Source organism: Myotis yumanensis, unplaced genomic scaffold, assembly GCF_028538775.1.
Source record: "Myotis yumanensis isolate MYYU_CA2020_CCGP unplaced genomic scaffold, mMyoYum1.0.hap1 SCAF_7, whole genome shotgun sequence".
NCBI lineage: Eukaryota > Metazoa > Chordata > Mammalia > Chiroptera > Vespertilionidae > Myotis > Myotis yumanensis.
In genome coordinates this window covers 67,947,767-67,970,656 of record NW_027223758.1, presented here as the reverse complement: position 1 = coordinate 67,970,656, position 22,890 = coordinate 67,947,767, and the positions used below count along the sequence as shown (strand labels likewise).

The window sequence follows — 22,890 nt, the reverse complement described above, 5'->3', positions numbered from 1 at the left end:
CTCCCAATATCAATAAATCATCACTTTATCAACATAGAGTATTTGCCTTCTTGTAACTACACAAATATGTTTCACAGATAAGCCATTTTGTACACAATAATTACTTTTCCTGTTTTATGTGCTGGCCTGGGAGTTGACATTTTTCTAAGTCAATCCTTTCAGCGGATGAGTGTGGATGGCAGCGTCTTCTCGCTTCCTGTCAGTGCATCGAGGGCTGGCCATTGGTGGTTAGGTGTTCAGACAGCCTGGCCTACAAGGAATGTGCAAGTTTGCAGAGGTGAAATGGTCTGGGTATGAGTAATGTGTGAAAACACCCCAAAAACCTTTTCCCAGGTCACACAATGATTCCCTCCTTGGCCCTGAAAAGTTTGTTTTCCTCATTTTCTCTTCATTTTTCACTGAGTACTCTACCCCGCGACGTCCAGCCAGGACTGAGTGCTAAGCTTTGGCGGTTGGGACCCTGATGAGGTGTTTCCCCTAATGGCTGCGTGCCTGGGCTTCATGCTTCACAGTGTTGTGTGTGAAGCTGAGATCACCAGCTACACTTTCTTTCCCCTTTTTTTTTAAGGGTCAAAAAGGGTGGATGTTGTTAATTTTTATTTTTATAATAGGAGTAATACAGCCTTTCAGTAAAAAAAAAAAAAAAATTTCAAACAGAAAGAGAGGTATACAGAGTGACAGTACAAGCTCCCCTTTGTACCCCATCCCCGGCCCCTCCAAGACCTCCTCAAAAGCAGTGCTGCTCTAGAACCAGATTTCCTGGGTTCAGATCCTAGCCCTTCCTAGCCATGTGACCTCGAGACAGTTACCTAACCTGTGTGAGCCTCAGTTTTCTCATCTGTAAAATGGGAAAATAATAGTGCTTTGTCTGAATTAAATGTTAATATTTATTAAGTGGCACAGAGAAAACATATAATAGATATTAACCAGGAATATGCCTAAATGTGTATATCCTTTTAGATCAGTGGTTCTTAACCTTGGCTGCACATTGAAATCACACAGGGGAGCTTTAGACATTCCCAGTGCCCAGACCTCACCCTCAGTGATTCTGACTTTACAGGTGTGGGGTGCTGAGCCTCGGGATTTTTCAATGCTCCTCACATCATTGCAGTGTGCAGCCAGGTTTGAGAAACCTGATGCTGCATATTTTCCACATGTATCAGTTTGGATCTGTGAGGTTATGCTACAGTAACAAACATCCCCCACACATCTCATCGACCTCTCATTTATGGTACATGTCCACTGTGATCTGTTGCAGCCCCAACACATATCATCTTTATTCTAGAACCCAGCCTGTCAGGGTAGCTTTTATCTGGAGCACTTAGTCTTGTGAAGTGGGAACAGAGAAAGCAGAGCAAACCATGCACTGCTTCTTAAAGCTTCTGACCAGAAGTGAAACATTACTTCTGCTCAGATATCATTGGCCAAAGCAAGTCACGTGATCACACCTGGGTACAATAGGGATGGTCTACATTGGGCCATCAGACTGGGAATAGCCAGATGGTAAATATGTTAGGCTCTGCGGGACATAGAGCAACTACTGTTGCAGTGACTCTCCTCTGCCTTCAAGGCACAAAAGTAGCCATAGACAAACACTGTCAAAAACTGCAGAAATCAGCCTAGCTGGCGTGGCTCAGTTGGTTGGGCATCGTCCCATGCACCAAAAGGTTGCCTGATTTGATGCCCAGTCAGGGCACGTGCCCAGGTTGCAGGCTCAATCCCCAGGGGAAGATGTGCAGGAGGTGGCCAATCAATGTCGCACTCTTGCATCGATGTTTCTCTCTCTCTCCCTCTCCCTTCCTCTCTCTCTCTCTCAAAAAAAAAAAGTTTCAATGCAGAAATCATTCTTAGCTCAAGAGCCATACAAAAGCAGGCCACAGGTGAGATTTAGTTTGCCAACCCCTGGTAGACATCACCTCCTACAGGGAGACTCTTCAGGAAGGGATCCCAAATATGGGTGAAGGGTAGTGCAGTCTACACGCCATGTGTATAGACAAGAGACGGAGAGTGATGTGTTGTGTGTTGTCCAGTGTGCTCCCCACAGATACTGTGACATCACCTGCTTTTGTCCCTTAATAGTATATCTCTTCATGACAGTTTCATGTCAGCAGCACCAGCATGACTTCATTGTTCTAATGGCTGCCTCGTTGGCCCTGGTATGGAGGCACCATAGTGGGTTCTGTTTGCGTGTTTGTTTTTTAAATGAATCTCCATTGTTAGGTGCCAGTGACATTTAAAACACCAGGAGGAATAAGGCAGCCTCCATAGAGAGATTGTTCTAGAGAGAGAGCCAGCATCCCCGCTCGCCAGTAGATAATACATGGTTTATGCTGCCTTCCCGAAATCTCTCGGCCTCCCTGAAGACACATGTCCCAGGGCCCTCTCTATTAGAGCCACTCTGGTCCTTGCAACACTGAACACGGTTGCAATTCCAGGGGCGTCTGGGGGAGATTGGAATACTAAGAGGGTAAACACAAGTGATGGAAAACTAGAAAGGAAATCTCAGAAGCTGTGTAACGTTAGCACCCTGGCCCCACGCGGAGACACGACCTAGGCCGGGCACGGGCCCTGCGGTTGGGGAAAGGCCTTTCGGAGGTGGGACAGGACGGGGAGGGAGGCTGTCATGACAAGGCTCACTCACACGTGACCCTCCCTCTTCCCTCTGGCAGGACACCACGACGTCCGTGCGCATCGGCCTGATGATGGAAGAAATGATCTTCAACCTTGCGGACACGCACCTGTTCTTCAATGACCTGGAGGTTTGGGATTGCTTGTTTCGTTTCATATTCGCCATATGTAACCCCCTACGTCTGGTTTGGGGGAAGAGATGCTGCCTTTTCTCCCGCCCCCCCTTTTTCCTTTGGGGGCTAGAAACTTGTGCTAGCAACCCCCCAAAAGGCACAAAACTATGGCCAGCGACAGCTTATTGAAAACACACTTGACCGGATTATCTCCCCGCGTCCCTGAGCAGTTAATGGGCCTTCCTCTCTGCTCGAGCGGCGACGTCCCCTGGCAGCCTTACTAATCCAATAAAGGCTGCAGCGTGTCTTCCTCCTGGAATTTGCTATTTAATAAGTTGATTAAGGCAAATTAGTACAGATCCTCCTGGGTCAGTAATAATTAGCAGTGGGCCAGGATGGAAGGTTTTACAAACAGTTTACATTCCCCTGAAAACATGTTTTACAAAGAGAGGGAGCAAGCAAAGGGACTTAAAGTATCTGCTTCTGTGCCCCTAAGCAACCTTCAAAGGAGATAGGACACGGGGAGAGGAGCTTCAGAAATCAGTTTAATTCATTTGCTTATATCCAGCCTGTGTCAAAAGGTTTGGACATAATTTCACATGGAAAACTTCATCAGTGGAACTACTACAGCAAAGGAATAGAAAGCTAGGGTAAGGCATTGTACCCCAAAAATCCAGCTCAAGCTAACTATTGAAGTGAAGTTCAGAGTTAATCCCTGAGCTTCCTGGCAGCCAAAGCAAAGAGGGAAATATCATGCATTGCTTACCTCCCCCAAAGAAAGGGCAGGCAGCTTTCTCCAAGGTGAAAAGGGTTATTTTGGCTGATAAGAGGAGTAAGGTAGGGATCTTCTGGCTTTATCAACTGTATCCTCATTGTTGGTTTACCAGATTGAAAAATAAGGGCAACCTAAAATAAAACTGTTTGTGAAAGAACAATTTTACTGATCCTCGTAGGAATTCCCCCCACCCCCAGAATCTGGGAAATCACTGGGGACTAAACTGTGAAGCAGAAATATAAAGGCTCTGAGTTCCAGACCCATCCTGACCAGCCAGGTCATTCACTGTTGTTCACCATCAGGAAAGGACTCGGGTTACCTTCCCGGCCTGCAGCCCTCGAGTCCCAGGGGGGCAAGTCCTCACTGAAAGCCTCCGTCTGCACTCTGTGTGGTCTAGGCAGGCCGCTTGGGCCTCGGCCCTCCTGTCTGTGACAAGGAATTGCTCTCTGCCCACCGCGTGTTTCAAAGAGAGGACTGAGGTGGAAACTTGTTGATGAAGCAAGAGAATGCCAGTAGCATCCAGGCCCAGGCCCTAGCCAAAGACGGTGTGCAGGCTTCTCTTGAAATGGCCCCTCGTGTCTTGGGGGGTAAAAGAGAGGGGGGGGGGAGGAACGGAAGAGGATGGAGAGGGAGGGAGAGAAACGAAGAGTAAAGCAGAGCAGAACACAAGCGCGGCAGGTGAACTCGGCAAGTGCTGTGGAGCCCAGCACAGTACAGGCCTCGCCGGCTGCAAAGGCGAAGGAAACCCAGCTCACTTTATCCAGAACATGGAGGCTATTGGTCCTCGTAGTGGGAACGAAGGCTTGACTGTGGCCTGTCTCCTCCTTAGAATGTCAGTTTCCTGAGAACGGACCGCGTCTGTCTGGTTCACCCAGAATGTCCCTGGCCCCGGCAGTGAACACCCAAACAGATCCATAAGCAGGAGGATTTGTGGCAGTGAAAAGGGTGTGAGAAAAACAAAACAAGGAGATGTGATAGTGAGCGATGGGTGCGAGGGGGTAGGGTGGTGGCCAGCGTTCTCAAGGGGCCAGGAATGCCTCTGGAGTTGGTGCCACTTGAGCCGGCAGGACTGGCAGGGTGGAGATCGAGGGAGGTGGGAGCGACAGGTGCAGAGCCCTGAGGTGAGCACAGGTGTGGAATAATCTGGGGTCAGGGAGGCCACCTGAGAGCAGTGAGTGAGGAAGTGCGGGATCGGTGGGATAGATGAGCCTGGAGCCCTAGGCGTGGGCCCGACATGGTCACAGACATCCCTTTATCTGCAAGTACTGTGGACAACCATGGGGCTGGGGGTGCACATGACCTGGTTTATGTCTTTAAAAGACCATTCTGGCTACTACATGGAGCATGAGCAATAGGAGGGGAAAGGTGGAGGCAGGAAGACCAGAAGGAGATACTGCCGTTGTCCAGGCAAAAGAGGAAAAATGGGTTGGATCAAGGCGGGAAGAAGAGGTGGCCTCTGGGATGGAGGTAAAGCCCAGAGTGCTTGCTGATGGGCAAGGTGTGGGGATGAGGAGAGAGAGGAGTCAGAGGGATGCCTGGGCTTGGTCCGACCAGGGCGGTGGTGCCATTTCTGAAATGGGCCACACAGGGAAGACGGGGGCGTGCAGTGGGGAAGTCCGTCCCTCCGCCAAGGGCACATGGGGTTTGAGATACCAAATGGACAGGTAGATATACGAGTCTGAAGCTCCCATGAAGTAAAAACGCCAGACACACAGTAGGCATTTGTCAGTCTTGGTTGATCCTGAGGCTCGGAGCAGGTATTTTGCGGGATTAGCGTGTGTTTGGAGCCATGCCTCAGCTCCTTGCCCTCCTTCTGCTCCTCCCGTCCGAAGGCAAGGCTGCACCTCCTGGAGAAGGACCTTCATTACCAGCTGGAGCTGCTCGGGGAAGCCAGTTTGTTTTTATTCTCTAAATTTTTCAAAAATGTTCCCAGTGCCAGAAGCCCCCAGGGCATCTCGGCAGGATTGAAGCCATGTTACACGGTGGAGAAGTTAAGACTCACACAAGTGAAAACATACCGCTTGCTGGGAGTCCTGTAGAAATCTAAAGGCAGCCTCCTGTGGCTCCCAGGGAGACCACTGGGGTTGTGGAGAGGCCAGACTCCCACTGGATGGTCGGTTTAGGGAACAAAGTCAGACCATTTCTACTCTGAGCCTGCCGTCCGGCTGCAAATAGGAGGTCAGCAGCCATTTAGGGAGAATTCACCCTCTGTCAGCCCTGCCCTAAGTGCTGTGGACTCAGAGGCAAACAAACACGGCAAGATCCCCACCCTCAAGGCATTGACCTTCCAGCTGGGGAAGTGAACCATGAACAACTGCATATATCATGTCAGAGGGAGGGCTCCAAAGGGAGGCCAGCTGAGTCAGGGAGGTGATGGCTACAAGGGCTGTTATTTTTCTTGGCTTATCCACATAAGGCTTCTTTGACATCCAAGCAGAGATGGGAAGGAGGTGAGAATCTGGATGAAGAGTGTGTCAGGCCATAAGAATAGCAGTGCAAAGGCCCTGGGGTAGGTTACACGAACATGGTAGTTGGAGCAGAAGGAACAGGAAGGATTGTGGTGATCAATGGGGGTTAGAGGCAGATCCCGTGGGGTCTTTGTGCCATCATTGGGCTGTTAGGCTTTGGATAATATTCTAAGGATGACAGAAAGCTATTGGAGGGTTTTGAGCAGGACAGCCTTATGATCTGATTTACGGTTTAGAGGCTCCCTCTGGCTGCTGGGTGGAGAACAGACCAGAGGAGGCAAGGGTGGAAACAGGTATCTGCGTTAGATCAGGGGTTCCCAGGCTCCCAGGCACTCAGGAGGAGAGCCGGGGAGGCATATCAAAGACAAGGTGGACTGTATTTTCAGTTATGATGGTGATAACAGTAGTCATAGCTGAGATTCACTGAGAAGTTACTATGTGCCGGGCACTATCTTGAGCAGTTTATATATTAACAATCCTCACTATTATTATCCCCATTGTATTAATCTGCTGGGGCTATCATAACAAAATAACCACAGACTGGATGCATATACAACACAAATTAATTTTCTTACAGTTCTGGGGGCAAAACTCCCAGATTCTGGTGCCTGCAAATCTGGTTTCTAGTGAGGACTCTCTTCCTGGCTTGTAGAAGGTCACCTTCCCACTATGTCTCCACCTGGTCTGTCCTCAGTATCTGTGCAGAGAGGGAGAGAGAGAGAGCTCTAATGTTTCTTAATAAAAGGGCACTAATCCTGTGAGATCAAGGCCCCCACCCTTATGACCTCATTTGACCGTAATTACTTCCTTAGAGGTCCCATCCCCAAATACAGCCATTCTGGGGGGACTACAAACATGCATTCCATAACACCCATTTTATAGGTGAAGAAACTGAGGCACGGAGAGGATAAGTGAGCAGCCCAAAGTCACACAGGTGGCAGTGGCAACATTCAGGCCTGTGTGGCCTGGACCCATAGTCCTTGCACGTAGTACCTACTTGCTATGCTGTGGATTTTCCCAGGGAAAATGATTGCCATCTGGTCGGAGAAAGAAGATTCCCAACAGGAAATCTAGACTTACACAGTGCTATAGAGGGTGGGATCAAAGGAAGAACAGGGATAGATGGAGTAGCCAGGAAGCCTGAGGAGGACAAGCAAGCTGACAGCAAGGGGAGGAGAAATTCCCAGCGTAAACGTAGAAGGCGGGTGAAAGATGGGAAACCCCTCCTGAGTCAGCAGATCTTCGCATTGTATATGCGAAACAAAAGTCCCACAAATAACCACCAAAACCACACTGAACGGAGAAAGCCCCTCACTCCCCACCCTGAAGGTGAGCAAAGATCTGAAGGCATTTCTACAAAGGGGGACGTGGCCTGCCATTGGAGCAGAGTGGAGGGTACAGAGGGGATAACAAACACGACCACAGCTGACATGTACTGAGAGCTCACCTGCACGCATTCATTTCACCTTTACAAACAGCCACCGGAGGTAAAGCTGCCATATGTCCCCATTTCAGAGGTGGGAAAACTGAGGCACCGAGAAGCTGACTTGCCCAGCACTGACATCTATTGAGCTCTTACCCGTGCCAGGCATCACACATGCATTTTCTCACTGATCCTCACAACAACCCTGCAATGGAGATTTTTTCAATTTCTGTTTTAAAGATGAGGAAACTGAGGCCCAAAGAGGTCGTTTTCCCAGGGTCACCTAGCTCGTGTGCAGATTTGGTCCCAGGCCGAGCTGACTGCTAAGCTGAGGCATCTGTTCTCTTTGGGAGGTAGTTTTCAGATGCACTGCGGAGCAGAGAATGAGCGCCGGTCAGCAGAGTGAGTGGAAGGGAAGAGTCCTTCATAAGAAACAAGATTAACCGAAAGGGTTCAGCAGGAGGCACCTCTGGTCCAATTCAGGGGGGGCCAGGCAGGCGGCAGGCTGGAGGGGGAGGTTTCCACATGCGCTGAGCGTTGGAAGGACTCTGTGGAGGGACGCGGAGTGGCTGGGATCTGGGCAGCGTGATTTACCGTTCTGCAGGAGCTATCAGGGAGGGTAATATTTCACCGTGTCAGCGCTGAGCTGCGCTCCAAGGCGTCCTGCCCAACTGGCCATTAATGCAGTGCGGCCCTCGGCCTCTTTAATGCTCTTAAGATAAGTTAAACATTTAGACAACACAAGAAAGATGGCCCGGTTCCCCTCCAGGGAGCAGGCCCCTCTCGGGCTAGTCGAGCAGCAGCATTAAGCAATCGCACTTAAAAATATACTTGCCTCGAAGGAGGGATGGCCAGAGAGCCCATCTGGGCCCTGACAAGGGTCATTTTTCTCGAGCAAATTTGTCAACAATTTCCTTTCTGCAGTTGTGTCTCCAGGCAGCCAAGGACAAAAAGTAATGGGATCGGACCACAGGAGGGCAGGTTGGGGAAACCCTGGCTGTCACCAGCTTAATCAGAAAAGGGTTTGTTTGATAAATATTAGTCGCTGAACTTACTGTTCAGAAATGAGCAACAATGAGCACACTACGTATCCAGACCTGCGGGATGCAGATCAAGGATGGTCCAGGCAGACACATCCAGCCTTAAATCACATTTATTAGAAAAACAGGAAAACTAATAAGAACTGGTCATTGAAAAAGACTGTGAAGGTCGTGAAGCCTTTGGCAAGCATGAACAGGAAATAAAAGAGAACAGAAAAGGAAGAGATGGGTGATAAACAACATTCAGAATGAAAGGCTAGACATCACTACAGATTCAGGGGAGATTCTTATTTTAAAATTATGAGAATACCATGTACAGTATTATAACCAATGAGTTTGAAAACCTAGATGAAGTGGACACTTTTCAGGAAGATATAAATTACCAAAATTAACTCAAGAGGGAATTTAAAAATAAATTAAACCAGTGATCATGAGGAATTTGAAATGGTAGTTAAGGATGTAATCCAAAAAAAAGGCACCAGCTAGTTTTAAACATGAGTCCACCCGACACTGGAGGAAAGGATAAATCTCATCTTGCACAAACTACAGAGCAAAGAAAAAAATTGAATCCTCTCCCACGCATTTTATGAGACCAGTGTCTCCCTGAACCTAAATCTTTAGGACTTTGAGCACATGACAAATACACAGTCCCTGCAATCCCTCAGATAGCTCCTCTGGTGCCCTGTGACTCTGAACATGATTCCACTTGGAGCCTGTCTGCGCTTCCGTCTCAGACCTCTGGACCCTAACTGGGACCGTCTAGTAGGCCTGCCACATGCCTCGTAACACACCTGAAGTGGGTACATTCACCCTGTTTCATAAATTTTACATGTTTATTTATTTATTTTAGACAGTGGGGGGAAGAGAGAGAAACATTGATTTGTTGTTGCACCTATTTATGCATCCATTGGTTGATTCTTGTAGGTGCCCTGACTAGGGATAGAACCTGCAACCTTGGCATATCAGGATGATGCTCTAACCAACTGAGCTCCACTCCCAGGGCCCCATGTTTCATAGTTTTTTTAGAAAAAGCAAAACTGGAGACCTTGCTCTGTGGCTAGAGAGGGCTCAGAAGCCATGACACTCTTGTAGCAACAAGCACACCCTCCGCCCAGATCTTGGTTTCTAATACCATTTTCCAGTAAAAAAAACCAGGGATCCTTTAAAAAAAATGGCTAATTCTAAGGCTGGGGCTGGGAAGACACCCCATAAACATGGCGTGGGAAATAAACTTCTCTTCCATACAGAAAAACTCCAGATAATTTATTTAGATCCTCCACCCTTCATGGTGGAGTCACTTTGCATAGTGACTTCCTTCCAAAGAGTCTAATGTGGAACGCTGGGGGGGAATAACTTCACAGTGGGGAAACCTGACCAACACTCCTGAGCCAGGTGAGCAAGGTCAACATCAACAGCGAGAAGTCGTGTCTATAGCATGTACCCTGATACGATGTGAAGAGAATGGCATTTCACCTCCGTGGTCTTCCTTCCCGAAACTCATAACCCCAGTCCAACCACGAGAAAAACATCAGACAAGTCCCAGTTGAGAGACAATCTACAAAATTCCTGACTAATACTCCTTTAGATTGTCATCAAAACCAAGGAAAAAAGTCTGAGAAACTATCGCATCTCAGAGGAACTTAGAGACAAGCTGACAAGCTGTAATGGAGTTCCCTGGCCGGGATCCTAGAAGAGGAAAAAGGACATTAGTGGGAAAACAACGGGTAAAGAACTGGCATTAGTTAATAATAATATAGTGATATTTATTTCTTAGTTGTGACTGTGACTATCCGATATTAACAATGAGGGTAAGTGGGCTTGGATATCTGGGACCTCTCTGTAGTATATTCACAACTTTTCTGTTAAATCTAAAACTATTCTAACATTAAGAGTTTACTTAAAACAACAACTGAAGATTCAAAGGTATTAAGCAAGTGGCCGAGATGACACACGTAGAAAACGCAGGGCAGGGATTGGAGCCCAGGGAGGGGCACTTGAATGCCAAGGGCACCACACGTCTAGGTCTTGGGGACCTGAGCGTGTCTGCCCCCCCAGTCTGCCTGGCTCCCTGAGGGGCAGGAGTGCAGAGCATGCGTGGAGAGTGAGCTGCTTTGCTTCTAAATGGCCACGTCGGCAGCATGGCCATCTGTGAGCCTCTCTCGGTGGTGACCTCGATTTAATTTGACCAGGACGGTACCAGGCACAGAGTTTGGGCGTATGGAATGCAAAAAAGTGATAACAGCAGTGCTTTTTCTAAGCGCATACGTGGCATTTTCTGTGGGAGAGGCACTTCCCAAAGTGCTTTACCTGTATGGCTCATTGAACCCTTAAGACACCCTCTGCGGTAGGTCCTGTTCCATGGCTGTTACGTTCTCCAGCCGGCTTTTCTCACACTATAGGGTGTCCTGGAAATAATTCCATGTGCTAACGTGAAAACCCACCTCATCCTTCTGAACTGCTGGGTGGGGCTCCGCTGAATGGATGGACCATATTTCATTTAGCTGTAATCCACTCTCGGAACTGCGGGTGTTTTCCAGTTTCTCACTGGGGTGATGGGCATCCGTGCACAGGCTCTTGGCGGGTGTCTCTCTGAGTCAGAAAGCGCGAATTCTTGGAGGCCAGGACTGCACGGTGCCCCACCCGTGTCCCCCTGGGTCCCTTCCTCTGTCTTCGCCAGCTGGTTCCGCTCAGACCCCCCAGGATACTCACACTTTGACCCAGGGAAGCCATCAGCAGGGTTGAGAGGCATAGGACCCCGCTTCCCCAAGAGCTCGGCACCGTCCTCACGTCCTCGCACTGTCCCCCTCCCCCACTGCAGGTAACTCAATCCAGGTCAGCTGGTGGAGTATGAGGTAGTGTCTCGCTGAGCGTCATGGTATTTTACCAAGTCCGAAATGTGATCGCTACTGTTGTCACACTTTAGCGCCCCCAACAATCCCCTTGCAAATGAGAAAACCAGAGCCTCCCACATACCTCTCCCCTGACATCAGGGAAGGAGCAGGGAGCCCTGCCCAGGGGGCCGGAGCCTGTGACCCCCAGAGCAGCGTTTGAGCCTGAGCGAAGGACTGGAGGGCATAGGGAGGTGTTTTTCCAATTTCAGGCAAAGCAAAGGGCTGGGGGGTAATCCGCTATTCATTTCATTTTCTCTGTGCTCTGTCAAGTCTGCGTTGACTTTTAAATACAGTTTTCATTAATATGCCAGGAGCACTGGTCCTAAGAGCCTTCCATCACTGTCAGGTGGCTGTGATCAGAGGTCTCAAACTCAGATGCCCTCAGAGGCCAAGTGACCAGGCGACACCGGGGAACTGATGTCCCAGCCATCGGTTGTCAGGATACAGGAATGCGAGCCCCGCATTGCCGGGGCTTGTAAATTCTCAAAGTAGCTGAAAATCTGAGGCAGAGCCAGAGACACGGGGACTCCCTGGGTTTACACCCTGGTTATGGTTTCCAGAAACAAATGTTAAGTGCACTGTGGCTAAATGAGCTGTGTCTCCCGGCCAGCTTGTAAGCTCTTCCCTAATTGAATTTACCAGCATAGAAGATAAGTTGTCAGCCTAGTTGTTTTATCCCTCAATATCCCAATAGAATTTTCTGTGATGATGGAAATACATGCACCATCCCCTATGGTAGCCACCAGCTCCATGTGGCTGTTGAGCACTTGAAATCGGAATAAGGGGGGAAAAAATAAAAGAAACTGAATTATGAAGTTTATTTCATTTTAGTTAATGTAAATATAACTATAGATAACCACATGTGGCTAATTGCTACAATATTAACGTGACAGTGAGATTTTTTTAACTTTGGGGTGCACCACAAAACTCAGCTACTTTGGGGAGGGACTACTAAATTATACCTGAGACCACCAAACATGAATGGAAAGAAAGGAAATATGAAATAATGAGCAGAAGAGGTTTTAGCTGTAGGCCAGTTATCTGCTTGCTCCAGAGGGGTCCCTCGCTGTCCCCCCAGTTTTTCCAGCACTCTCCAAAGAGTTTCACAACTGGGACCTCCATTTACTGTCCACAGTGTTCTTTGCAATAATAAGAACTCACATTTATGTACCACCTCCTGCGCGCCAGGCATCTCACTTTTCCTCCCGTCAACCCTGTGACAAAGGTCCCATCGTTACCTCCATGTTCCAGCCCAACCTCTGGTTGCTCGAGGTCACACAGCTGGGTCGTGGTTGGGGCCAGGACCCAAACCCAGGCGGTAAGATGCTGGAGCCTGAGCTCTAACAGCTGGCACAGCAGGCTCACAGGTTTTGCCGCATCAGCATATCCAGATGCACTCTCTGACGGAGGTGGAGTTGGCAGGATTGGTGTGTATTGCCTGTAGCTTCTGTGGGGTGCGTAGCATCGCTCTTAACTCCTGGTTGCAAAGTGACAGAAACCCAACCCCTCTAGCTTAGACTGAAAAGGTATCAGTTTCCTGTGGCTGCTGTAACAAATTACCGCACACTTAGTGGCTTAAAACAACACAAATGTATTCTCTTACAGTTCTGGGAGCCAGAAGGCCAGCGTGGGTCTCACTGGGCTGCAGGTGTCAGCGGGGTGGTTTCTCCTGGAGCTCTGAGGGGAAGTCTGTCCTTTGCCTCTTCGGCTTCTTCTTGTATTTCTTGGCTTCTGGCCTCTTCCTCCATCTTCAAAGGGCACCACTCCAATCTCCTTATCCTCTCCGTCATCAAATATCCCTCTGCCTCGTATTTACAGGACCTTGTGATTACATTTGGGGCCACCTGGAGAATCCCGATAATCTCCCCACCTCAAATCCTTAACTTAGTCACATCTGCCAAGTCCCTTTTGCCATATCAGTTTTCAGGGATTAGAACGTGGACATCTTTGGGGGGACCTTTATTCAGCTGACCATGGTCCGGGTGGCCTGGTTTCAGTTATGGCTGGATCCAGGAGACCAAACCATGTGAGCCCTCCCTCCAGCTCCCAGAGAGCACCTCTTTTCCAGAAGCCCCAGCCAGAGTCCCAAGGCTCGTTCCCATTGGTCCAGCTTAGACCACATGCTCTCCCTGAAGCAATCACTTGGACCAGAGGGATGCCAGGTCCCTTTGATTGGTTGAGCCTGGATTATGTGCCCACCTTCATCATTCCCCTCCCTGTGGTCTTAACCCACATTTGATAAGGTGTTTCCCCAAGGGCACTGAGAGACTTACGGGTGGTCGCAAGCAGCATGTCCTTGGAGTCTATTGAATGGCAAGCCCTTGGAATAGTGCCTTGGATATAGCAAGTGCTCAATAGGCAATGATCACAGGTCATGGGACACAGAGGGGACTTGGGAAGGGGGTACATCCAGAAGCTAGTGCTAGAAGAATACATGGTTCACTAAGTAGGTGAAGGTGGGAGGGAATTCCAAGCAGAGGAAACACCTGGAACAAAGCAAAGGTTTCCACCATATGTCCTGGTGTAGCTGGGGGTGGACAGGGTGGTCCCACTGTGGGCCTGTCCTCCCAATGTAATATTAAGAGCAGCCCCTTTTACTTGCAAAACTATCTTGGTTTGCATGATAAATTATATCCTTATAACCCATTGTTTATAAGGAAACCAAAGGTAAAAGAGGAATGATACTTTGCCCAAGGTCATCGACCTTTAGGGGCAAAGCTCAGACTAGAATTCAGGGCTCTACTCCCAGTCCAGTGCTCATCCTACCCCTCCTTTATGAAACCGGTTCTTAAAGGTGGCATCTAACTAACCAGTCACATTTCTCCCTCTTTTCCTCTTCTTGCCAAATTCTCCATAGGATTGTGACCAGATCCACGTCGATGATGTCTCCTCCGATGACAATGGCCAAGATTTAAGGTAGGAATGGGTGGAGGGGGGTCCACTATGCCCCTTTGGATTGGTCATCGCACTGGCCTTTCACTAGGAAGTGGAGAGGCGGGGGGGGGGGGGGGGGGGGGGGGGCGGCTGGTTATCAGAACAAGACACGCCTGCTTCCAGCCAGAACTGGGACTTGTGTTTCTCTGCGCCCAGAAATCACACCCCCACCCTGCAGCCTCCTCCACATCCCCTCAAGTCACTGAGGCTGAGATTTCCACAGATTCCCTGTGAGCCTACTTATGTTTCTCTCTCTGTTTCCTGTTTACTAAAGTAATACATGCATATTAAAAAAAATTCAGCTGTGGCCAGTGTGGCTCAGTTGGTTGAGCGTTGTCCCATGCACCTAGAGTCTGGTTCCAGGTCTAGGCACATGCCAGTAGCGGGTGTGCAGTAGGCAGCCTATCAGTGGTTCTCTTTTGTTGACTTCCCTCTCTCTCCCTCTCTTTCCCTCTCCCCCTCTCCTCCCCCTCTCTCCCTCTCCCTTTCCCTTCCTCTCTCTCTCAAAAATAAATAAATAAATAAATAAATAAATAAATAAATAACATTTTTTTAATTCAACCACTCCTGACCTTGCCTCCCAGAATCACCGCCACTAAGAGTTTGGTATAGTCCTAGCCCAGTCATGGCGAACCTATGACACGCGTGTCAGAGGTGACACGCGAACTCATTTTTTTGGTTGATTTTTTCTTTGTTAAATGGCATTTAAATATATAAAATAAATATCAAAAATATAAGTCTTTGTTTTACTATGGTTGCAAAAATCAAAAAATTTCTATATGTGACACGGCACCAGAGTTAAGTTAGGGTTTTTCAAAATGCTGACACGCCGAGCTCAAAAGGTTCGCCATCACTGTCCTAGCCAGTTTGGCTCAGTGGATAGAGCTTCAGCCTGCAGACCTAAGAGTCCTGGTTCAATTCCTGGTCAGGGCATATGCCTGGGTTATGGGCTTGATCCCCAATAGGGGGCGTGCAGGAGGCAGCCGATCAGTGATTCTCATCATTGATGTTTCTATCTCTCTCCCTCTCCCTTTCTCTCTGAAATCAATAAAAAAAACTTTTTTAAAAAAAGAGTTTGGTATATATTCTTCTAAAGTTATATTGCATTCTTTAGCATACATATATATTATCCTATATAATAAAAGCCCAGTGACCAAATGGCAAAATGACCAGAACAACCAGAACGATGGGTCGACCAGTCGCTATGATGTGCACTGACCACCAGGGGGCAGATGCTCAATGCAGGAACTGCCCCCTGGTGGTCAGTGCACTCCCACAGTGGGAGCGTCGCTCAGCTGACCGGGATGAGCAGCGCTCCCACAGCAGGAGCCCGCTCAGCGGGCAGGTCCACAGCCACTCGGCTGACCAGGATAAGCGGCACTCCCACAGCTGGCCGATCCCCACAGGCCACGCCCCCCACCAGTGCACGAATCCCATGCACCAGGCCTCTAGTCCTATATAATAAAAGGCTAATCCTATATAATAAAAGGCTAATATGCAAATTGACCAAACAGCGGAATGACCAGTGCTATGATGTGCACTGACCACCAGAGGGCAGACGCTCAACACCAGAGCTGCCCCATGGTGGTCAGTGCGCTCCCACAGGGGGAGCACCACTCAGCCAGAAGCCAGGAGAGCACAGCAGCAGTGGCGGGAACCTCTTCCGCCTCCATGGCAGCACTAAGGATGTCTGACTGCCAGCTTAGGCCCGCTCCTCAGGGTTCCATTTTTTTTAAGTTTCCCCTGTAGCCGGCTTGGAATTTAGAGCAGTGCTCCTCTGAACCCTGTCTCCTGCTGAGCTGTCTGGTTCCTCACAACCCAAGGGGGTTTTCCCCTGCAGCATTAAAGCGAGCGCGCTACTCCGGGGTTTATTCCCAAAGCTTCTGGTGGGGAAGGAACGCCGTGCTCCCTGGAGAGCTGGGGTTCCCACGCTCACGCTGTGGCTGCATGGGTGGGAACCGCCCCGCTGTCCCCCTGGCTCCCAGCGGCCGCTCTGGTTAATTCCGTGTGCAGCTCTGACTGCGCCCCAGTCTCCGCACGTGGAACGCCTTGGCCCAGCAGCTGCATTCGGGGCAGGGGTTCTACGTGCCAAGCGCCAGCAATCCACTCTGCCTCCTGGAACAAGTAAACAGATTAAAATAGGGAATTTCTGTGGCAGGATACGGAGGTGCTCACAGAAGGGGGGCAGGGGCAGCAGACTGGCCTGAGAAGGGAGGGGGAGCAGGGCGGATTCGGGGAGCACAGTAGTGGGAACCGGTTTTCTTATGGACTCTTCTGTCAGGATGAACCAAATCCAACCTTTTTTTTTTTAATTCTCTTTCATCCAGAAATTCTAAAGGGAGAAAGACGGGCTTTCCCTAGTGTGGCCACTGCATACAGGGGAGGGCTAGTCCCCCCATAAAAGAAAATAGACATGTTATTTCCCACCAAAGAAAGGGAAACGGGTGCTGATTAGGCAAGAGCAAAAGGCGCCCCGATTCTCTGGGGAAGCTGGTAACACTGTGGTCCTGCTGCTCCCAGATGTACACGCACATGGCACCTCACACACTCGGGGGCTGTGGGCCCCTGAGCCCCACCCACATTAACACTGTCTCTTCTCCCTCTCCTGCCCCCTCTCCCTCCCCAGCACGTACAACTTCTCGGCTGATGGCTTCCACAGCTCAGCCCCGGGAGCCAACCTGTGCCTGGGCTCTGGCGTCCACGGCGGCGTGGACTGGATGAGGAAGCTGGCCTTCCGCTACCGGCGGGTCAAGGAGATGTACAACACCTACAAGAACAACGTGGGCGGTGAGTGGGCCAGAAGAGGGCCGTCCACTGTGGTCACGGGCCGTCGGTGCTCGGGCCACACCCCCCACCAAGGGAGATGCACCGAGGATGGCCACTGTCACTCACGTCGCCCGCTCTGTGCCAGGCACTGCTCTGAGAGGGTTGCGGACATCGCTTGCTCAGTGCCATCCTCATGCTGCCCTGGGAGGGGGCGCTAGTGTTGTCACCGTCTCTGTGAGGGGAGGAAGCTGAGGAGTAAAGGAAACATCTTGCCCAAGGTTACAGAACCCACCCCACGCCTCACTCACAGCCACTGCTTCTCAAAGTGTGGCCCTTGGCCAGCAGCGTGGGCATCGCCTGGAGATGCTAGAAATGCAGGTGTCTGGCCCCGCACAGACCTGCGGATCCGGAAGCTCTGGGGTGGGCCCGGCCATCGGTGTGTGTCACCCCCTCCAGGTGATTCTGATGCTCGTTCCAGTTTGGGGTTTCAGCCCTCGCTGCTCAGATTGTGGTCCATGGACCAGCCGCCTGAGCATCACCTGGGTGCTTGTTAGGTGCCAGGACGCCAGGTAATCTGTGGAAACAAAGTCAAAGAAGCCCTGGAAGCCACTGGTTCTCGAACCTGGCTCCTATTGGCACCACCTGAGGGATGTCTGATCTGATTTTCTTGGTCAGCCTGCAGCCCGGCATCGGGATGCATAAAGCCCCCTGGTGACTCTAATGTGCCGCAGAGGTGAAGGCTGCCGGCTTCGGAGCAGGAGAGCGGTGCTTTATCGCACTGAGCAAGCAGTCTGGGAGGGGCTGGGGGCAGGTAGCTCACAATCCCCAGGCCCTAGATCACCACCCTCTAAGTCAGTGGATCTTAACGAGATGGTATCTCCCGGAGGCATTTGGAGTGTCTTGATTGTCCCAATATCTGGAACCAGCTACTGGCACATAAAGGGGAAAGCTAATAGCGTCTGCCATATACACGTGGCCCCAAAAGCTCCGAGGGCTCCCTCCTCCACCCCAGAGGGTCTCAAACCAGATAGAATCCACGTCCAATCCCAGTGCTGACACTTTCTACATCAATCTCTCGGAGCCTTGGTTTCTGACTCTATGAAATGGGGCTAAAAAGAATTCTGCTTCCCTGGCTTATGGAAAGGTTTGTTGTTACTGCATATAAAAGGCATGTCTCCGTGCCTGGTGTACAGCAGGCACTCAATAACAAATGGTAGCATTTATCACTAGTTCCTTCCAGTTTTGCTTGGGAGTTTTTCGGCATCTCCTGTGCCTTCCACTTTCCCAGAGGGACTGTCGGCTCTTCAGGACTTTCTGTCTCGCCTGTGGCTGCAGCCAAATGCAGTCCTGGGAATAACTAATGTTTGTTGAGCACTTACTCTATGCCAGACTTTGAGGGCTTTTCATCTAATAGTTTATTTGCTCTTCACAACATCCCTATAAGTTAAGTGGTTTTATCATCAATGTGTGAGGGTGGAAACAGATCAGAGAGGTTAAGTTACCTGCCCAGCATCACACAGCTGAGGCCAGCGGCTCCACCACCTCACCCACACTCATGGCTTCTCACACCTGTCTATTGACTGCAGGAGTGAAGCAGGGAGCTGCAGGGTCAGCCCTGCTCGCTCACCCAGCCCTACAAGGAGAAAGGGGGGAGGAAGGGAGCTTGGGTGGAGAGACAGGGATGGAGTCAGCCAGCGGAGGCCATCTGCTCCCCATCCAGGTTAAGCCCCAGGAAATACCCAGGGTTTCTGTCAGGCTGCTGTGCTTTCCCATAAACGGAGGGGAAATTACCCGCCGTGTCAACAGGCCGGGAGCTCACGGCTGGCACGATGCCAGTGGGCAGCCCCTCCCTCTCTCCCCGGTGCAGTCTCTGCTGCCTCCTCCCCCACCTCCAAGCTGATTCTGCATCACAGAACTAGCCTGCTGAGGCTGCAGTGGAGACTGAGGAATGTAGCCTTCTAGCTTGGCAGCCAGGTGCTTAGCTAAAAAATCATCGTTCTTATTACTAATGAGATTTTCATAGTGTTATTGTATTAATTATTGAAGAGAGAAATGGCTAGTAGAAGGCAGCTAGCCATGTCTACCACAAATAGCAAACGAAAAGCCCCAAGAACAATAGAACTTGGTGCTTTTCAGGAAAAAAAGAAGCCAGTGTGGCTGCCGTGAGGGGGCATGTGGTCAGGGATGGGATGAGAGAGGCCAGTGCCCGGATGGCACAGGGCCTTGTAGGCCACGGGGAGGGTCTTCTACATGGAGATGATGATGTCTAAATAGGACAGGCACGAGGCAGCACCTGGTCCCAGTGAATTCACTCTTTCTCCAACACAAACCGATCCTCGCCAGCCACGCTAGCCCCAGCTGTGGGGCTGGTACTGTGGCGTAAACAAGACCGACTTGGTTCCTGCCCTCATAGAGCCAACCATCCAATGGCTGAGGCAGACACCACACAGGAATCACACAGATAACACTTTAAGTTACAGTTGTGAGGAGAAGAGGTTCAGTGTGTTGTGAGAACATAAAATAGAAGGAACTGACCAGAATAGGCCTTCCAGAATTAATGACATTTATGATGAGTGTGAAGGATTTAGCAAGGCAAAAGGGCGAGGTCAGATAAGACGAGTGGGCCCAGCCAACGTGGCTCAGTTGGTTGAGCATCATCCAGTGCACTGAAAGCTTGTGGGTTCTATCCCCAGTCTCACCTCTCCCTCCCTCCCTCTCTAAGCATGTCCTCAGGTGAGGATTGAAAAACAAAAAAGATAAGAAGAGTGGTTCAGCCCTAACCGGTTTGGCTCAGTGGATAGAGCCTCGGCCTGCGGACTGAAGGGTCCCAGGTTCGATTCCAGTCAAGGGCATGGAGGGGGTGTGCAGGAGGCAGCTGATCGATATTTCTCTCTCATCAATGTTTCTAACTCTCTGTCCCTCTCCCTTCCTCTCTGTAAGAAATCAATAAAATACTAAAAAAAAAAGAAGAAGAAGAAGAGTGGTTCAGGGTCAGAAATGAGGTGTGTAAAGGTCCTGAGGCAGGAACATGGTGGTGTTCCAAGGACAATGAGGAGGCCGCTCGGCTGGCATGGAAGGAAGGACATCAGGGCAGTGGGGCAGGGCCATGGGCTGTTGAGTCTGCACATTATCTAAGGGCACTGATGGCTGAGAGATGACAGTCAGGTTTAGAAACACTGTGTGGGCTCGGGGTCAGCTGCCTGTCTCCATTATTTCCTCTCTACTGTGAGCCAGTCTCAAAGCCCCGCAAAACCTGTTTCTTTAACTGGCTCATGGTTAGCCGCTAACCTAATGCTATATCTCAATGTTAAAAAATAAAAAGTGTCCGCTTCTAGGGTCCATGTAACAATAAAATGAAATGTCATGTTAAAAGCAGAGGGCCCTGCATACAGTAAGCACTCAATAAATGTTAGTCTTTTATTTATTTATTAACTTTTGTCTCCACTGTAACAGTGCAAGCTCTATAGCTGGAATGCTTTGTTTGCCCCTGTATGTTCTGTGCCTGTCACGATACTGACCATGCAGAAGGCACTTCTTGAGTTTTTGTTGGACGGATGGATGAATGGGTCAATCAGTCAATCCCAAAATAAGATTAAGATTACTGGATTGCAGTTGGCTTCGGGGGTCATCTGATTTGAAACCTCAAGGTAGCTAGGCTCCCCTTCCCCCAGCCTACCCCCGCCCAGGCCTTTCTAAAATGACAGCTACCCCATCTTTCTTTCCTGCGTCCAGGCTTGATAGGCGCGCCCAAAAGAGAGACCTGGCTGCAGCTCCGGGCTGAGCTGGAAGCTCTGACCGACCTCTGGCTGACCCACTCCCTGAAGGCACTGAACCTCATCCATTCCCGGTAAGTGGGAGCCCTGGTTTTCCTTTCTCCCATTTCCACACTCGGGGAGATAGGACTCTCCAGATTCTCACTGGCACTTTCCAGGCATTGGATAAAGCTGAGTTCACCGTGGACACCCTGTCCCACGGCTGAGCAAGCAGCTGCCCTGACTCCTGAGGGCCTGGCCTTGTGGTCCCTTGGAGTTCTGATCTACAGTCTCCCTTGTCCTCAGGCCCAACTGTGTCAACGTGCTGGTCACCACCACTCAACTAATCCCTGCCCTGGCCAAAGTCCTGCTGTACGGACTGGGCTCCGTGTTTCCAATCGAGAACATCTACAGTGCAACCAAGACAGGTAAGGGGGCCCAGCCCTCGGGCGATGCGGGCGGGGTTAGCGTTCCATCCCAGGCAGGGAAAGTTCAAGGAAGACGGCACTAGTGATGGTCCAGAACCTGTCCAAGGGCATGACCCAGGTCCCCAAAACAACCCTTACCACCCACTGGCTTTAAGCTCTGCTTCTAGGGAAATTGGTGAGGAACAGTTCTCCATAGTTAGGGTAACTGCAAACCTGCTCTAACAAACACCCCAAACAAAAGGCTTCCATCAGCGTCAAAGCTGATTTCTCCCTCCCAGGTCCACCGACCAGAGGGCAGTGATCCAGGTTGGTGGGTGACCCTCTCCTTATACTCACCCAGAACCCAGGTTCTTCCCATTTCATTTTCCACCCTCCCTTACGATTTTATCCTCACGTACGTGGTCAGATCAGGGTCCTGTCACGTCGACATGCCAGTTTATGCCAAGGTGGAAAAGGGGAAGGTGCAATGCCCGTCCAATATTTTAAAGCCAAGATTCAGGAGTGCGAGTTACTCCTGCTCACTTTAGTCCTGTGGCCACAACTAGTTGCAAGGGAGGCTGGGAAATGTAGTCCATAGCTAAGTGACTGTGAGCACAGGTAGTACTCATGGAATTTTATTACTGAGGAAAGCCATTCCCACCACAGCCTGGTACATAAGGGGATTTTCATTTAGGTGATACAATCATCAAATTACCTTGAATTTAACCTTGCACCACATAGAGAGAAAAGTGTTTTTAATTCTTTTTTTCAGGAGAGAGTCTCCATTTAGTGCTCACCTGCTTGAACACCTCTCTAACGCTTGGTAATCTCCCTTACTAACAAAGAGAACAAGCCTTAGGCTCAAAGCTTTTATGAGATAAGAGAATTTAGTAACTAAAAATTAACAGTATCAAGGCAAGTAATACTGGTTTGCTTGGGTTTTGTTTTTTTTATGTGTGGGGGAACTGGGATTTTTTATTCTTATATCACAAAAAAACTAAATACAATATAAATAATTTAAAAATAAACCTATGGGGGTGGAGGTGGAAAAGGGCATGGAGGGGATAAATGGAGATGGAAAAATAAATAATCTAGTTAATATGTTTTTAATTAGAACTGTTTACCCTTGTTTTTTTTTTCTGGAGATAAAAAACCAATTTGTAGTACTTTAGAAGCATTTTCTTAGAGCAGTTTTTGCCTTTACTAAAATTCTAGATGTGAACATCGCATAGAAGTGCCTTTAGATTTTGAAATCATAGGAAGTCAGGCCCCAAATGGCTCTGAGAGATTCTGCCGCGGACCCCTGTGTCAGAGGATTCAAATGCCGTCAGAGAAGTGGCAGAGCGACTCTTGTTTTCCACTTGGGGAGCCTGAAGATCAAAGAACTGCAACAGTCCAAGTTGAGATTGGACAGGAATTTGGTCACCAGCTCCCTGTTCTAACCTAAAAACCATAATATTTTTCAAGTCAGGCTCTGCTCTGATCATCTGCATAACAAACATCCCGACACTCAGTGGCTCACAGCAACCAGTTTTCATTTCTCACTCCGGGTTGGGGAGTCAGCTGTGGTTCTGCCTGGCTTGACTCCAGGTTCCAGTCTGCTCCACATCGTGGAACCTGCAGCCACCCAGATGGCAGAGTGAAGGAGGCCAAGACAGACCACCTCGCCCATTTCTCATGGCAGGTCCCTAAC

At 49.7% G+C, this 22,890-nt stretch overlaps 1 protein-coding gene across 4 annotated transcripts in view; it reads left to right on the top strand.

Moving 5' to 3' along the window:
- The window catches only part of EYA2 (EYA transcriptional coactivator and phosphatase 2), a 211,470-nt gene that overhangs the window by 180,637 nt on the left and 7,943 nt on the right, over positions 1-22,890 (top strand). For all 4 annotated transcript variants that reach the window (XM_070421592.1, XM_070421593.1, XM_070421591.1 and 1 more), the window contains 5 exons: positions 2,670-2,759; positions 14,196-14,254; positions 16,899-17,059; positions 20,771-20,885; positions 21,097-21,218. In XM_070421592.1, coding sequence (XP_070277693.1) covers positions 2,670-2,759; positions 14,196-14,254; positions 16,899-17,059; positions 20,771-20,885; positions 21,097-21,218 — 547 coding nt within the window. The remainder of the gene's footprint in view (positions 1-2,669; positions 2,760-14,195; positions 14,255-16,898; positions 17,060-20,770; positions 20,886-21,096; positions 21,219-22,890) is intronic.